At 35.3% G+C, this 18,849-nt stretch overlaps 2 protein-coding genes across 2 annotated transcripts in view; one reads left to right on the forward strand and one right to left on the reverse strand.

The window, feature by feature from the left end:
- The window catches only part of LOC113498030 (sodium-dependent neutral amino acid transporter B(0)AT3-like), a 423,880-nt gene that overhangs the window by 46,477 nt on the left and 358,554 nt on the right, over positions 1 to 18,849 (forward strand). The window lies entirely within an intron of this gene.
- Positions 1 to 18,849, reverse strand: part of LOC113497969 — a 42,618-nt gene that overhangs the window by 21,684 nt on the left and 2,085 nt on the right. The window contains exon 2 of the mRNA XM_026877825.1: positions 585 to 806. Within this exon, the coding sequence (XP_026733626.1) occupies positions 585 to 806 (222 nt within the window). The remainder of the gene's footprint in view (positions 1 to 584; positions 807 to 18,849) is intronic.

Below are 18,849 nucleotides of genomic sequence, written 5' to 3' on the forward strand. Positions count from 1 at the left end.
ATAAATTTATGATTGTAAACAATAAAAATGGATGTTCTTGAAATCCATAATTTATAGATTATATAAATTGTTTTCGTTTGGTTTTGGTCTATTTATAGGACTTACAATGGTTTTATATAAAGTTTGTGAGATAAATCAGGCCACCCAGTTTCTGGTTACTATAAATACAAGTGTATCCAACATTTTGCCGACCTAGGTCTAGTTTGACTACTAAGACATCTCATTTATCGGAGAAACGCTTGTCGTAAACGTAGTTACTATCATTAAGTAATGAAAGTTTGTACTTATACTCCGAAACCTCCCTTTAATACTAAATAACTATGCTCGAAGGTTCCTAAAATTTAAGTGATATACTTTGGATTAGACCCAAACTATATTTATAATTTTAAATTAATACGATATAAAATTCGTCCATCCTATATATAAACTTGGATATAAACTATCTATGTACCAAGTTTCGTCTAAATCCGTTCTGTGGTTTTGCAACATACGGAGGATTAATTCACAAAATCTCTCAAGACGATAGATTCGACAAAGCAGAAACTTAAACAGCGTCACTACTTACTAAATAAAAATCCATCAACCCTTACCTCTTTGCCTATCATACGCATTAATACACTCGCTGGTCTGAAACTGGCTGATTAAGGCAGTCTTGCCAACGCCTGGCGCGCCGACCATAGCAACGCGATGGCACGCCACCGGCCGCCGCTCCTGTGACTCAGGCGCTGACTGGGCCGGCGACGACGGAGCCAGACTCCCGGACCGCGAGCGACGCCGGCGGAATGAGTCGCCTCGGTTAACTATGCCTGTCGAAGAATAAGGATGGTTAGATGAGGTTTTGATTATCACTTAATAACATAATAATAGTATTAAATGTAAATTATACCATTAAGAGCTTAGTTTGGGGGCCATTGTCAATAAATGTAATGAAAGTTGCAATTTTTAAAACAATAAATTATTCTTATTCTTGAACATAATTCTTATTCTAATTGTCTACAGTAATATAATTTATTGTTTTATTAATGTATTTTTTTGTTGTGGCTTTGTTTATATTTTTTGCTTGTATAACATAGACTTGAGTTAATTTTGAGTGAAGATTATGTTGTTGTAATACAAAGCTTGTGTCGTTTTACTGATTTTGTGTAGTCATTTGTAATTGTCAGTAATTTTGTTTTTAAAAATAGTTGAGCAGTCTTAGCTTCTGCATCAGGTTCCTAAACCTGTAATAATAGTTTAAGGGATTTAAATAAATAAAAAGATATGATTTAATTAATCTGAAAAACGGTGAAGAAAAAGAGCGAGAAATTTCTTTCTTATAGTGTGGGAAATCTTCAAATGGCTTTCCGCTTTGGGTATCGGTTGTTTAGTGACTAACCGGTAACTAAGTGGTAATTTAATCATTTCACAAATCACACAAAAAAGAACCAAAATCATAACCTAGAAATATTCCAGAAGCCCAGAACACATAATTCCCCTTTTAAACGACTAATCGACACATAATACAACAACCCAGTGAAAACAATTAATAATGTAACACTCGCTTTAAATAGACTAGGAATGGTTCCTAAAATACTGGCAGGAGTGTAAACTGGCGGTGTTGTAACGACCGCTTAAAATATACGTATAAAACGAATATTTTAAACTGTAGCACTTTGCAAAAGAGGTTTCCTATAAAAAGTTTGTTACACTTTGCATTTCACTCTGCTCCAAAAAGTTTTAAACCCCAATTTGTTTGCCACGAATAATTAACTGGTATCCATTACAAAAAGATGCAGACATTGGATTATTTATTTTCAAGAATACACACGCATTAATAATAATTACTTGGCAATTACTTAAACTTTTTTTGCTGTAAACCAGGATTCCAAATATTGGAGTCGAAATCCTTACTTATCGGGAAGAGGCCTTTGCCCAGCTATATGACGTATATGGGCTGGTGTACACTTCTCACGTTCTACATTTTACAAGTAACACTTTCACAAAATATTACAACTTAAAAGACCTAATATTCCGTTTATTACTATAACGAAAAGCAACTTTATAAAGAGGATTGCGATACCAAACCGCATTCCACAAAGCCGCGTAAAAAGTTAAGCCAAGCCGGTAATTAAGCAGGACACGAAAGCCGGAATATCACGCTATAATCCCGGTCCAATGACGCGTTAAATTCTGTTCAAAGTCCATACAAAGTCGGGATAAATGAGAATACCCGGTAATTAAAACTAATGTCCCGGAAATTTAAGTTAGTGATGCGCGGGAATGACCTTCTGGCCTTCTCGTTCAAGTAATGTACAATATTTTTATTTGAGGAAGGCTTAAATATCGGATGAAGTTGAACTTAAGGGCTAATGTCAGGGTTGCGGGCAGTGTGAGGGTGTTGGGGAACAAATATTTAAAATGTCATTTTTCGACCGATTTGGCCGATGACTTATTGGCAATTGGATTAAATTTGAAATTATTCCTATATTCGTAAGCATTTTTCCTACACAATAATTGGAAATTCAGTTTGGGACGGTACACTTAATGTCAATTCAATGAATTTCCAATTATTGTGTTGGGAAAATGCTTAAGAAAATAGGAATAATTTCAAATTTAATCCAATTGACAATAAGTCATCGGCCATTGTAAATAGCAGAATCGGGGCCCAGGTGTAAATTAGTTGGACGGATATAAGTAAAAATCTGATGGTGTTCTTGAATATTTGAAGTTTACGCAAGAACTTGTAGAATTCAATGTTTTATTTATCATTTTTTATCATAATTAATAGTGTCCTTATACTGGGCAAAAGCCAAACTCAAATACTCTAATGGGGACCAGCTTTCTCAGTATGCATCCATACCTATAACCCAATCAAGCGCTTTCTGCCCCGATATCTGATTAGCTGAATAAAAATGGTCGTCTACTATTCTACTTTGGTCGAAGTGCAGTTTTTTCGGCAATGCCGGAGAATCCTCCTGAACACCCCTCGAGGCAGGGAGCGGGAGCGGGGTCAGACTCTTACTGACTTAACCTAACCGCCATGCTACGTCCTCCGCGTTTTTGTGTCGGTGTGTGGCATTCCCTAATACTGCATCGAGGCGACTCGATTTGCACCTACTAAGGACTGGAAATAGAGTTCATTTTGCTGAAAACCAGGAACTCTTTCTTCTTAACATTGTTTAATCGTCATCATTATTTATAATTACTTGGCACCTGATAGACGTAAAGTAAGTGTATTCCATTTAGCCACACAATGGTTCCTTAAATATCAAATCAAGTTTATGCGTATGAGCTCATGGTAGGCCACCGAGGCATTTACTACGAGCTGTTGAAGCAGAATTGTCGCTGTCGTGGAAGCGAGATACCAATACTTAAGCTATAGTGCCGTCTTACTTCCACAATAACAACAGTTTTCCTTCAAGAAGTTTTTAGTACAGGCACGGTACTGAAATATGTGTTTTATAGGTGCTTATTGATGTTTTCAACCGTTGCATTTCAGTACTGTTTTATGTGAGTGACGTCAATGCCTGCTTGACCACTATAAAGCGAACGAGCTAAATTTGGGATATGCGGACTCATTTCACACGTTAAGAACTCCTGTTATTGCTAATTTGATTATGGGGGCCATTTTGAAGTTTATAGTAACTACTTTGGAATTGATGATTGGATTTACTACGTTATTAGGGTAAATTGATTTTCTTTTGTTATTTTCGTAGAGGTGAATTGCAGCTTCTCTGTTTAACAATATGTTAACTTTAAAGGGTTACAATACTGGCTAGTTAAACCAAATTAAAAATGACAATACTAGCAAGTTATACATGGTTCTAAGGGTAAATTATGTACTGTTCATCTATGTAATCTTTATAACCTTTAAATTACAAACTTTGACTTCTTTTTGTATACTTGATATATTCACTGTTGTGAAAGTTTTTAAGCCGTAGACCTCTGACGTAGTTTTGAACATGCCTTTGAAGAGTTCTGAGATGGGCTGGTTGCTTTTAGACATTATTCTTCGCCGTTTTTGCAAATGACATTTACTTTGCAATACGCACATGGATTTGAAGTCCCCTTGGTGCCTGCCAAGATTTGAATCGACGACCTTGGTTTTAGCAGCGGTCATACCACTAGTCTTTCCCTTTTTCGAGTGTTTTCGTACATTCATGGTATATTAATATCCATAATGTCTATTTAAAAATTGTATGTCTTATGAAAGGCATCTAAACAGAATAAAAAACCACAATGTTCCACGAAAGACTATCTAACACCCCCAGTATAAATAGTACTACAATAATGAATCCATTACTTCGCCGACTTTTCCGACTTTTACGATTGAATACGCATAAAGCTGCGGGCACCGATCCATTTCACTTGCCTTGATAAGATTTAGATCCATTACGTGATAAACCAAACATAATTCTTCCGTACCTGCCAGGAATCGAACAGAATGTTTTATAGATTTTAACCGTGATCGATTTATAAGTATTCAAAGTAATTTATCACTTTACTGTTAGGGATGAATTTAGAACGAAATAAAATACTGGAGTTTCGTTTTCTTAGAATTTTGGTGTAACAAAGCGTTTGTGGATTTATCTTTGTTTTCGGAAGAGTTATTTGTAGGGGGCTGAGTGGCGGCAACGTAGAGGGGCATCTCTTTCCCACAAGTGTATGCAGTACCTACTTACTCAATCTTATCAGAGAAATTAAAATGATAAGATAAGAGATTATGGGATATTGCTATCCTATTAAAAGTGGTGTGGAGGTGTGGATGTCCTTCTTAAACTGTAGCTTATTATGTTGAAGCATGATTTTTAGAATTGTTTTAATAGTTTTCGGGCGTATTTGTAAGAAAAAGAGCATCTTTATAATAAAAAGAAGTGTAGCTTACATAAAAAAAGAAGAGTTGGAACAGGAGCAAAATAAAACAGTGGAATTTAGATATAACACTGATCATAATGTATTTAGCAGGTAAAGACTAAGGAGGCTAGTGTAAATAGATTTTAATGAGGTAATTATACTACATTGAACATTGATCAAAGTTTGTCGTTTTATTGGTACCATTAATTCGCGTTACAAAGAGGCTGAAAACAATTCAACTATTTTTATTGAACTTGTTATCTTTTAATCAAATAGCAAATGATTTGTGCGTAATTTTAGAGTTTATAAAGACGCCTACGTCATAATTTACATTATAAAATGCAGGGTTTTAAATAGTATAGCTTGTCGTTATTCAGATTTAATTATTTATCTCGATAAAATAGCACGGGGTGGTTTTACAAATATTTGGGGGATGTTTTAGCTCTGCTGTGGGATAGCAATGGCTGGAAACAAACTCCTGTATCCGTTCGGCCGGTCACTCATCCAATTTATGACCGTACCAAATAATATCACAAATAATTTTAATACAAGTCAAGGTATTTATTTGTTGCAATAGCGGCATCACAAATACATGATCTGAGAAAACTGAACTGTCTTCCTATAACAATTCATGAGATTCACAGCTTTGTGACAGACGGCGGAACAGACGGACAGACATCCATAGTAACAAGACTTTCTCCCTTGGGGTATGGAAGACCTAATAATCCCATGTTCTCTGTAAGTATATTTGGTATAAAATTTCCCATGAATGTAAATCGTAGCTCAACCTAATCCACCTTTAAACAATAAAGACTAAATCCAAATACACACAAACCAAGAGCAATTCCGCAAAATACTAGCAACCCGATCTAAAAATAAGCAAAGAAAGCTCGGCGTTCGCGTTTAGTGTTGCCATAAACAGAAAGGGCTCGGCTAGCGGGGTGTTTGTAAACACGGATTGACGTCAGCATGGAGTAACACGAGAAGTGCAGTTCACACCTAATTTGTATCGCGGGGTTGTTACTAACGGAACATTGTGGATCTTGATGATCTATAGGTTTTTTTACGTAAGTGTATTTTTTAGGGTTACGTATCCAAAGTTTCAAAGTGGATTTATTTTAATGGAAATCCATTGGCTATCAGCTAAAAAGATGTAACTTACGAACCTTGATAGCTGGGAAGTTGATTTTTTTACAGAATAAAGATCGAGTAAAATTTGAGGCCTTGAGGCTCACAAATTCATTTGCCGTCCAACCAATTTGACAAGACCATATTTAGTCCATTGGTGGGGAAAGTTCTTTTTATCTAACAGTTTGTGAATTTCAGTCTTTCTTTTTTACCCTTTGACTATAGTCTGTATCTTATTTTTTATCCGCTAATATCTTTTTTGCCTCTTTTAAAACGTCTCCCTCATTAAAGATAATAGGTTTTATCCTTGTGTCACGAGATGTTCACAAAAATTCGAGTCATCTACAAAGACACCCAGACTCAGAACAAGCGTTCGTGCATCACAAAAATGCATCTACAACGCGGAGATCAAACCAACACGTCGCGCTCAGTTAAGGCTGCTCTTTCGTAAAAAGCTTGAAACAGCTTTTCGTCGGCACTTACAAAGAATTTATATCTGCAAAAAATAGTCAGTAATCTACATGATATGATACGTAATTTGGTTTAGCCATAATTTTTCTATTGGCATCACATAACAAGTAAAAAAATCCCCAAATCACCTCCAATTCGTAGAGATAAAACCATTTTACTGCTTTATTTTTAATAAAAGGACATTAGAAAAAAATCAATACATACGAAAATGATTTGGTTTGTTTACTTTTTTAAAACATGACTGATTTCTATAATAACTATTTAAAAATGAGTTAAATATAAATACAGCACCTATATCACCCCCGCACTCGTCCAAATGCACAAGGTCACCAGCGAGGATACAAGCCTTAAGACTCAACCAACAAAAGCCGATCACATATTTCTCGTTCCTACAAAGTGTTATATGCACTAGTAGACCGAATTTCTAAGTCGTTCTCTGCAAATGATTTACTCGGTTCGAATGCTAAGTACACGTGACTTCGCAAACTTAGTTCGAACTAAGTTATTTAGTTACATTAGAGGCGTTCTGATACATTTAGTTCGCCTTTGCGAGTTTGCTAAATACGATGTTAATTTGCAGAGTTTGTAACATGTAATTTATAAAGCAATAGTTTGGTTATAAATTATTTATTGAATAACGGTTTACTCACGCTTAGTTATCGGTTTGCTCGACTAGTTTCGGACCCAACTGGAGTCCTGTATCATGGGGTGAGGAGCTCGTGGCTAAGCTATAACGGCATAAGTGAATCGATCACAGGTTAAGCTATGCTTGACGCGGTTGGTCCGTAGATGGGTGACCATCTTTGTCATAACGAGTTCCTCCGTGTTTCGGAAGGCACGTTAAATTGTGGGTCCCGGCTGTTATTCCTACATCTTTGACAGTCGTTACAGGTAGTCAGAAGCTTGAAAAAGTCTGACAACCAGTCTAACCAAGGGGTATCGTGTTGCCCAGGTAACTGGGTGGAGGAGGTCAGATAGGCAGTCGCTCCTTGTAAAACACTGGTACTTAGCTGAAACCGGTTAGACTGGTAGCCGACCCCAACATAGTTGGGAAAAGGCTAGGCCAATGATGATACTCTGTTACTATTTAATTATTACTTGTATATTGTTTAATGCTCCTTCTAAAATTCAACACAGGCAGAGGCGGGCAATAGTGGGAAATTAATATTTTAATTATTCTTGCATTAATATTTTTTATAATTTCAGTTATTATTTAAAAATTCAGTCTCATTATCAAAGGGTTATCTATTTATTTTATGATTTTCAACAAAACCAATTTTAGCAAATTAACATAAAAAATAAATGTTCTTAGACAAAAAAACCTAATGTTGATTTTCACGACTAAAATAATTCCTTAAAATCTCCGACATAATAAAATAAAACCACCGACCCCAACTTGCCTACAAATGAAAGAATTGCAAAAGTCGTAGAATCACTGGCATTGAAGCTCTAGCTTATTAATTCGCTAATTAACTTAGCGTTAGTAGACTTAGCGTTAATTATGCGGTTCTCGGTGTTATAGCGAGGGTGCGCGGTTCACTGGAGGATCCAAAATTGTTTGTGAAGCCCCTACATATTTGGAAGTCGACGACCAACTTAGATTGAAACCGTGCTCGTTAGTGGAACTGCAAAATTAAGAGGAATTCGTTTTAGAACTTAATGCTTTGAAGTTTCAAGTTGGTGATTATGATTGGTAGCTGCCTACCTACCTACTAATATGTATAGCCTTGTGATAAAACCACAAGATAGCAAGAAGGGAAATAGAAGGTCTCGAGTTCGACCCCAAGGCACGCAAAACTTTTGTTGTATGCTTTAGAAATAAATATTAATGCCAATGATTTACGAAAATGCAAGTAACGAAAAATAATGAAAATAAAATTTATGGTAAACATTATTTATTTTTTATCCTCACTGCTAAAGTCCCACTCGCATTTAACCGTTTTATAAGATTAAATAAAAAGCTAATTTGAAAGTGACTTACACCGTTACGCGGTAACTAAAACCATTATCATATATAACCTTAATTATTCCTTCCAAAACATTTTACTAATCCTGAAAAAGTTAGGTAATCATTTAATGAAGGCTAATCCGAAAATCTCAAATATGGCTTTAAGCAGCGAAATCCTTGTGTAGGAACCTAAGTTGCTAATTACTACTTAAGACGGTCTTAAATGTAAGGAGTTGAGTAGAAGTTTTGAAAAGTCGAGACGTTTTAAGTTTGGAAGATTATCCTTTAGGGTGATCTATGAACCAAGGGGATGCTTACTCCATCACGCAGCGACACTTTTTTTTTACCTAGCCTACTGTGTCAAAGGGCTCCCGTAAAACCTTCTACCACTCTATTTTCTGGACCACATGGAACCAGCCCGCGCGGTAAGCATTAAGATCGTCTCGCCACCGCTTCCTAGGCCTCCCTCGGCGACGTTGTTCATGCGCTGGCTCCCATAGAGTCATGACTTATGCCATTATCCATGCGGCTGACGTGACATCCTAGTATTTGAACGAAGCGCGTTGTTCGGAGTTCGGTCTTGCAACTGTTGCACTATGCTTATAGAAATGTATTGGTGACATCACACGCCGAAGTCAGCTTGGAGCTTTAGGCCCTAGGCCTTTAGCTTTATAGGAACACACCCTAAAGGTTCTAGATGATATTTTTATGATACTAGGTGATATTTTTTAGCCGAGTGCTTGAGGTCAAACCCACTGTGCGGGACGTGAGGCGGGTTCGCTACCCGCGTAGGTAAAGCATTTTTGTGATCTACAAATGGTTGGTTGCAGTCAGACAGAATTGCTTGAATGTTTGTGAAGAGAAGAGAGAGTCTTAACAAATAGTTGTATACACCTTATGATAAGCGGGACTCCAAAACTTCGCCGTCTGTTTATCTGCCACCAGACTGTATTTAATGAACTGTGATAATAGTTAAATAGCTGAAATTTGTTTGTTTTGCCCGCTTTTTCTTCTCAAAAAACTTGATAAGACGTATACTAACAAAATAATATTAAGAGGTCAGTGCGTGTAAAACTAGTAAAGTGTCACTGATAAGTATCTTTGCGTGGGTAAAGTCGTTAGTTATTTATTTTATTTTTTTATTTTAACGAGCACTAATGTTTGAAGAAAGTATCTATTCTACCTAAAGAAAAAGCTTGTCTTCCTGACGTAAGGACTATAAAGTTTGACCCTCAACCTTTGTAATTCACCATGATAATTAATTTACTTTATAACTTTTATTTTAGGTAGGTAAGGCTAGGGGCAACATTAAATAACGTCCTATATTTTCTTGCATCTAAGTTTCCTCAGAAGACTCCAATTTTTTTGTCATCCCCCTCTATGTTTACCCAAATTTATGACAGAGACAAAACTTGTTCAATCTTTATTTTTTTTTGTTGTATTAGCTACAGAAGACATACATCATCTGTGAAAATTTTAATTGTGTAGCTATCAGCGTTTATTTTATGCAGCCTAGTGACGGACAGACAGAAAGACGGGCAAACAGACGGACGGACAGACAGAAGGACAGAAACCGGAGCCCAATGGGGTTCAATAAACTTTCCGTCTTATCCTTTGAGTACGGAACTCTAATAAAAGTACCATTGCTTCACAAGTTGCTGAAAAACAAAAGCAAAAAATTGCGGTTCGTCAGAAAATTTGCATGCGAATAGAAACACCGAGGCATCCTGTAATTTATTCTGTTTCGATTCGGAAACAAAAAGAATAGGTGTCGAAAGAAAAACACGTAACAAGTGATCCCGGGAATGTGTTAAAGAGAATTCGAAATTGATGAAACGTATAGGTAGGTTCATATTACTTTAGATGGTAACTCCATATTTAAATTGAAATGAAACTACTTTTACGGATTTTATCGCGGTTTAATTTTAGATTTTAGCTCCCGACGTTTCGAAACCTTTGCAGGTATCATGGTCACGGGCAGACTGAGATGGCGTTCGTCTTGACAGAAGATGTTGCTCGTTCTACCTTCATATTTTAATTAATTATTTGTAAAATTTGTAAAATTAAACCGCGATAAAATCCGTAAAAGTAGTTTCATTTCAATGTCTAATATTCGCGTAAACCTAAGAAACCTCCATATTTAAATCTTAGATTCATACTAGCTGACCCAGCAAACGTTGTTTTGACGAATATATTTTTTTCTAGTTGTATGTATTCTTAATGCCACATTACAAAAAAAAAACAAACAATTTCGTCCAAAAAATATTTTTTTTTTAGTGTGTGCAACCCTTATCACTTAGGGGTATGAAAAATAGATGTTAGTCGATTCTCAGACCTACTGAATACAGTGTACACTGATTACTACTGAACACTGAGTGCAGCTCCTATAGTGGCCATAGGAGCTGCACTACAAATACCTTTTAGTTAAAATTCGTTTAAATTGAATTTAGTAGTTTCATTCCAAAACAAAAGTGCAATCCAAATAATTTTTAAGAGTGCTTTTTCTTTATTTTTATATATAAGCCTGTTTTAAAAGTTTATATTAAAAGCCTTCGCTTTTACTTTACGCAGACGTTAAATTTTCTTGTTTCCCTACCGGAATAACAGTCGATTAATTAGCCCCATATTTAGAACATGCTCGAAATGCCTCACGCCACCATGATTCATATCGCATGTTACAATGTCAACATAATTCATTAAATGTTATGTAAAAAGTTAAGCACAGGTTCGTTTATGCGGTGTAAAGTTTGTTACAATAAATATTCTATAGAAAATTTTCTCAAGGTAATGTTGGATATTGTGAATTGTAATCTATACTAATCTATACTTCTATACTAATGTATAAAGCTGAAGAGTTTGTTTGTTTGTTTGAACACGGAAATCTCAGGAACTACTGGTCCACATTGAAAAATTATTTTTGGTGTTAAATAGACCATTCATCGAGGAAGGCTTTAGGCTATAAACCATCACGCTGCGACTAATAGGAGCGAAGATACAATGAAAAATATGAAAAAACCTAACCTATATATCTTCTACCCACGGGGACGAAGTCGCGGGCTAGTGTTTTATACATAAAGAGGAGTTCTTTAAATAGATTTGGGTGTGTTAAAAAACTGAACTCGTGTTAATTGGAAGTCTTACCGTCTATATTGTGACGGCTTTTTTGTGTCATGTCAGATACATTTATACCAACTTAAATAGGGCTCTTCCCATATATTTGAGGTTTTGATATATACCTCCATTTATATATAAAACCTCAAGGTTTTACTTCATCGTTAGTGAGAGGGATACAAATAACAAAAAAAAGTATAAATAATTCATATAATTTTTGAGATAACTTTCTCGTGTTATAATCAAACCTGCACATCCACTGAGTCTATTCTCATGATTCTAATACATTCAAAATATGTACAAACATAAAATGTATTGAAATACAACATGTATCATAGAAAATGATTTGAATAGCTTCGTTACGTCGTGTTGGCTACTAACTCTTGGCATTGAAGCAGAATTTCTCCTACGTTCGATTCATTCATTCTTCTCGATAATTAATTTGTAGTATTTTAATTAACAATGTTCTCAGAATTAATCTAATAATATCAACGACGTATTAGTGCAAGAGGTGATTTTCAATTTGTGTGCTGGATTAAATCAGTAAGAGCGGGAGTCATTCTTTAAATAATATATAATTGTCAAAGTAATACAAAGTAATGATTTGAATCGTATTAATGGGTTTTAGCACGACTTGCCAGTTCGACTCGTGCCTGCCACTGTGTCAGCTCAGGTCTCCGGTTGTTACCGAAACTAGTCGGGCAATTACGATAAACGCGCATAAGTAAACGATATATGCATCTTTCAAATCCCCAATCAACCTTAAGCAATCACAGAAGTTCTATAAAAGGTATTAATCGGCTACTTTAAGCATAAATAGAAAGAATGGATTACAAAACGCGTATAAAAACTGGTCCCAAATATTTTTGTCCTCAATTTATAAAACTGAATTTGTCTTTATATTAGACAACGTACTTAGTACACCCAATTACAAAACAAATGAGGGACATCAGCTTCTACTGTAAAACGACGAAATTCGCCATTTTGTTGGTCGATAAAAAACCAAGACATACCAAAAAAGTTGAGTGACCGTAAAACTGAAAGAGTCGTAACGAGAAAAACTTTACCTGTCCACCTTAACCTTCACCGAAAGGTAATAAGACAGGCCGTAAAACTGTGTTTATTTGACAACCTCTCAGGACTAGGAGTTAAATCTTAGTCCTTAGTGTAAAACATCTACAGTGCTCTTAGACAAATTACATTTCTACAATCGTAAAGGGTTGGTGATAGATCAGGTCACGTGACTTATCGAAACGGAAAGGTATTGCTATAAATTGCAGAGTTTTTTTATTGACATTTTCTATTGAAGAGCTTGTTTTGAATAAAATATATAGTCTTGGTTTGAATTGTTATAATTCCTCTCTTGGGACTCATATGCGTATTACAAAGTAATTGTTAATTGCTAATAATGATAAAGGAAAACATATTAGAAAACTAACACAACTGAGAATTTATAAAGGGAGTTTTAAGCCACGGTATTTAAACCAAACGTAGGCCACGTTAGGTTTAAATCTTGAATACCAGATTCTACATCAACATACAAAAAATCTAGTGCAAAGATATGTGCGATATTAAAACATATCCTCTTCATTCCTTACTAGCACCATCATCAATATTCCATTATACGCTAAAAGCACTAAACGTTTTACCAGCCGATCGCTTTATTTATCACGTGACGTCGCTCTCATTTGGGAACCGAGATGACAATGTATGTTATGCATCCAAATGATCAATGAACGGTAAAGTCTTCTACATTATTAAACTGACTAAAACCCACCCATGTTCTCTTTGCCCTTCGTGCAGAAGCAACTTAGCAAAAGCTGCAAGAAGAATAAAAAGTAGGGCCTCCTAATTCGGGCCAAATCTTAGAAACTTGAATCAATAACCTTTTTTACTAAAATTTAACTTTTACACTACACTTTTCAAGTCTTATGTAATCGCTAAAAACCTAATGGCCAAGTTTCACAAAAAAAATCTCTCCACCCATTAAGCGATTTTCAAATTATGCTTAACAATACGAAACATAATCTCAAAGCTCTAAAAAAACAAATCGCATTTACCGATCTATTTTCACAGCGGAACTATGACAGCTTCACAATACATTAAAAACTCATTCTTGCAACAGTTGCAACGGTCAAACAATACGAGTACACATCCGAATCGATTGGGCATCAGTCAGGTCAGACGTTCCACATAAAATAAATCTGTTTCACCGCACATCAAAGGCGGGTTTATTGGAGTGACGTCACGCGAAACCGATAAGAGATAATAGGCGAGTGGAGTATTTTTGGATTGGAGAGGTGTGTGCCTGATCTGATGTAATCCATTGAGTATACTGTCATGGGAGTATTTTTGGTGTATTTCTTTAGTTTGTTTATTTAAACTTTCATGTGCAATGGTGGTACAAAAGGCGGTTAAATTTTCATTTTTCTCGGTTATATTTATTTATGAGTTCTTCTGGTGACTGTCAAGTCTTTAATTTTATTAATATTACCAGCGTATATAGCCTCTTCCCGTATAAAGAATGGGTTGAGTATTGATTGCCACGTTAGCTAAATGCAGGTTTCCTCACGATGGTCCTTCACTTTTTGTCACTGGTGTCTTAGAATAATTAAGAATGAATATCCGACTTTGAAGAAGTCACATTGTTTTTTTATGCATTCCTTTGCGATATAGCGTAGATAGCACATGTTAAGAACTTTTTAGACATGCTGTAACGGCAACGGGGACTCCACAAAGAACGTCCAACCTGCATGTATTCCTCAGTTAATTTAGGCCTGAGCAAGCAACTTCGGCTACGTTCGTTTGTTTACGGAAACACACGAAGCCTTGACGAGAACCAGCTGCAAATAATTACTAGTGTACTACAATCTCCCGATTACTTTAATAAATGATGTATTAAGGCCAATGTATTGTTAATAATGTTTTTATGTATGGATGTTTGTTCTTCTTTCACGAGAAAACCACCAAACGGATTTAGACGAAACTTGGTACACAGGTATTTTATAACCAGGATTATTTTATCCCGATTTTATGTTCCTGTTGGATCATTTTCTATTAGTAGAGGGCGGACTCGCGGGCAACAGCTAGTTGTAGTATAATGTTGGATGACGCAGCGGCATTGGGGATCGGTGACGCATTACTGACGTGCACACCGGACGATGCCAAAAGCTGAATTGATTTAGATGTACACGGTTGTATTAATGTTACCTTTTCAGAAAGAAGGCTGTAGCATGGGTAGTTATCAGAATGGGTTACTTTTTGGTTGGCAGTTTGTTTCGCGTGGTTTCTGATACTAATATAGGTAGTGGTTCCGGTTTTTTTGGCTGGTACGATTTTCATTCTGTTTCGGTTTTCAGCTACGAAGGCTGAATTGCTCTGAAGTTTTCTCTAGATTCTCTAGTTTTGTCTAGGAGATCGGAGAAATTTGTTTAGTTGTGGAAAACGTTTTTATCTATTTTCTAATTTATTAATATTTTGCATGCTTTTCTTTTTCAGCTCGGTTATTGGGTTATTTTAATTCTTTTGTAAGAATTTAGAATTATTTCGAATTTACAAATTTATTATAATTATAGTGGTTTACTCGGAAACAATAATGTATTTTTCAGTACTCATGAATTTTCTTCTTAACAAAATATTTTTATAATAACTATCGTGAGACTGATTCATTATTAAATGATGTAACGGTTTACTCACGCGTATTTATCGGGGTAGCCCGACTAGTTTCGGACCCAACCGGAGTCCTTAATCATGAGCAGACGCGGCGAGATCGCGAGTCGAACTGAACCGAAATTAAAGTCTTTAAGCCTTTAATTTGAATAAAAAACAAACACTTCACGAAAAAAGTTTTCATTGCATTAATATTTTTATTTTTGTAAACGAAATACAATCTGAAAATAATTTTCGCTTTCACAATTTTATCGCTAGTCACACAAGCTCACTCAAGCGGAAAATTAATAGAATTTCTACCATTTGTGGCAGGAAGTGTTAGAATTCGGTAGAAAGAACACACCTTTGATGTGGGCGACATACGACTTCAGTTCGCTTGAATGAAAAACGCACGTTAATTAACGCTTCGATTTAATTAATTTAAATTCTTGCAAAATTACGTTTAATTTTAAATTAAATCTTCGAAATAGACAAACACAAAATAGTATTTGTAAAATGCAATTTAATATCCAATTTTATAAATCTGCTTAGATATTAGTATCTGACTTAATTGCATTTTCCAGCTTTATGCTTAAACTTGACTCCTAAACAAACGAATAAAAACACATACGAAAGCAATCAAACAAAATAAACTAAACAAATTCAACGTTTACATTCGGTCACAGTTAGCACACAAATGACGTTAACAGTTGTTTGTTCAAAATGGGAGCCATTAAAAAAAACGCGATAGCTTCGAACTTCGAATATTCTATTTTCCATGCCTAAAATGGAACGGGAATTGGAAATTTGAAAAACGAATAGGTTTGTTAGGTGCTGGCTGGCAGGCAATCGTCGCGTGTATCGAACGTTCGAACGACTTTTAAATGTGTAATATTAATAACTAGCTGTTGCCCGCGACTTTGTCTGCGTGATTTTCAAGACGTGAAAAACTATGAAGTTTAATAATAACGATCATCTCAAAAAAGTAATGCAATATTGAAAATGAAACACTTTTTTTATTTCTAAATTATAATGAATCTTGAGCGGCCCAAAGACTATCAAATGTTTGAATCAAACACATTTCATCGTTTACGATACTATCCTGGTGTCATATATTTCACAGCTGTTTTAATGACTTTTTCTTATTTAATCCCAAAAAGAGGGGTTTATAACTTTGGACATATCTGCCTGCCTGTTTGTCTGTGACATCATAGCTTCCGAACGAATTGAACGATTTTAATTTAAACATGGATTATGTGCGAGTGTTCGTTTAGAGACATGTTTGACAAATCGAGCCGTTTAAAAAATAGGGGGGGGGGATTAGTAGTACAAAATAACAGAAGGTATAACTCAGTCTTAGCACTTCTGCTAAAAATGTTTTACTTTCGAGGGTTTTCCATTTTCTAATTGAGTGGGTTATGATTTTCGAGCACGTCTGTTCTTGGGCCGGCCTACACCTGAAATTGCTAGAGGGATTATGACAGTGATTATGAGGTATCATAAAAATTATTATTGTACTGTAACCAAAAAGGTTAACCAGAACCATATTACTGAGGCCCCGGTGTCCGTTTTTCTGTCTGTCACCTGGCTGTTTCTCAGGAACAGTGATAGCCAGACAGTTGTTATTTTCACACACGATGTTTTCTGACGATATAAAGAAGATGTCAAATTATTTTTGTGGACGGAGCTGGTGAAGTGAGAGTCGGGCTCGGTACTTAACTGTGGATTTTACATAGTGTCATAAGATAAAAGATTTTGCAAAATTGCGCCCAAATAAACGGTTTCCTGGAACATGTTATGTTTGATTGTTGTCTTAATATTAAAACTGATCTTCCTCACAAACATTTGAAATATTTCCAAAATAAAAAAGTTGGTAAACGTGTTATCTTGGCCCCCTGGTGTTTTGATCACGATTTGCCTTTAAATTGCTGATAAATAAATAGCGTGATAATAAAAAAAATAACAGACACCCCTTTTCTCAAAATTGACAATGACAAAAATTTATAGTATAGGATATGTTTAATTTGTGATGTTACGACAAAGCAAAATATGAACATAAAAGTGACTTCATGCGCATGAGTTCTATTTACTGTACCAATTTACAAAGAAAAATTACGTATTTTATTCGTTAACCTACCTGTCGATCATTGAAGTAAAATACCTACCGTCATCCCTACTGCATAAATGGAACTTAAATAAAGACTACATGAGGTTGGTTATGAGGTTACGCTGTCGATACCAACAGCCAAAATGAATTCTCCAGACATTGTATGACGGATGTAAGTGCTGATAGCTACACTCTATTATCAGCCTTATTGGGGAAATTTCCAAAATATGTTCCTAATCCTCGTCGGCTTAGGGATCTCAGAAACTCATTCAGTCTCGTTCCTTCCCCTGTTTTTACCAGGCTACGAAAGAAGAAAATGTTAAATAAGTAGAGATTACAATAAATTGTTAAAGGAATTTTTGGAAGGACCACGTGTGCGGTCTCTATAATGGCGGATGTAGACCGATCAAATCGTTAAAATATTGGAAAATCCCAGGTATCAGTAGACATTATTCTATCAATAGATACATAATGTGTATTCATTGATAGCTTTGGTCTTATAGATCTTTCACATTGCATACCTATTATGCAGTTTTTATGCAAGTTTTCTGGGCTTTTCTATCCGAAATACATTTGGCCTATGTAATGTGGCAAATTGAAGAAAAAAATTGTTTCTAGTTGTTACAGATGTACCAAGGTAATAATTAACTGTGTCGTTCAGTATTTTTTTGTTATGTATAATTATAGATGAGATCAATGTGAACTACATGCAACTTTGGGTTGAGTGTCACTGCGAATGTTTTGATCTTGAAGTAGCATCGCCAATGTTACCGAGCTAAAAACATAGGTATATAAACCTATGTAAATAAATACAAAATCATATTACGGCATTCCACATTTGAACTTGAGTAATTTTAGTACATCAATAAAAATAAAATAATTTAAGTTCCTTTCTTTCAAGAATGTACCGATTACGGGAACAATTGCATAAAAAAACGTATTAGTTTATGTTTCTTTTATTTTACTTGTGAAATAGTCGCGGTAGGCCTATATCAGACTTGAAAGAAATAAAATGACTAATTTTGAAAATGATTTATTTTCGAAAAAATCCTATTATTGCTCTGCCAAAAGTCTTAAGATAAATAGCGTGATGTTTTTTTGTAAATTGATGACCGTGCTGCTACTCAATGGGGTGAAAATACACCTCAACGATGTTACAGGTGAGTCCAAATATTTAAAACTTTACTGCTCATGCCCCCTTCATAGTAGCGTTATGGTTTTTGTATATTTGTTGTATCATGTGTATGATAAGGTTCATGCAAAATTTGAATGAAATATATTCAGTAGTTTATGAGATAATTTGATATTTGTTTATAGATATAAAAGGCTCCTGCTCACCCCCTGTAACGAAAAGCGGGATAATAAGTAAAAAGTATGTTGACCGGATCTTGTTGATATTCTCAGAAAATTTGAATCAAATCTATCCAGTACTTTCCGAGATCTTTCCGGACATACATACAGACAAACAGACAAACAGACAAACAGACAAAAATTCTAAAAATCATATTTTCGGCTTCGGAATCGTTCGTAGACCACCCAGCAATTATTCTTTTAAAAAAAATATTCAATGTACAGTTTTCACTTTTCTACAATTTTATTATAT

Source organism: Trichoplusia ni, chromosome 10 (genome assembly GCF_003590095.1).
Source record: "Trichoplusia ni isolate ovarian cell line Hi5 chromosome 10, tn1, whole genome shotgun sequence".
Classification (NCBI taxonomy): Eukaryota; Metazoa; Arthropoda; class Insecta; order Lepidoptera; family Noctuidae; genus Trichoplusia; species Trichoplusia ni.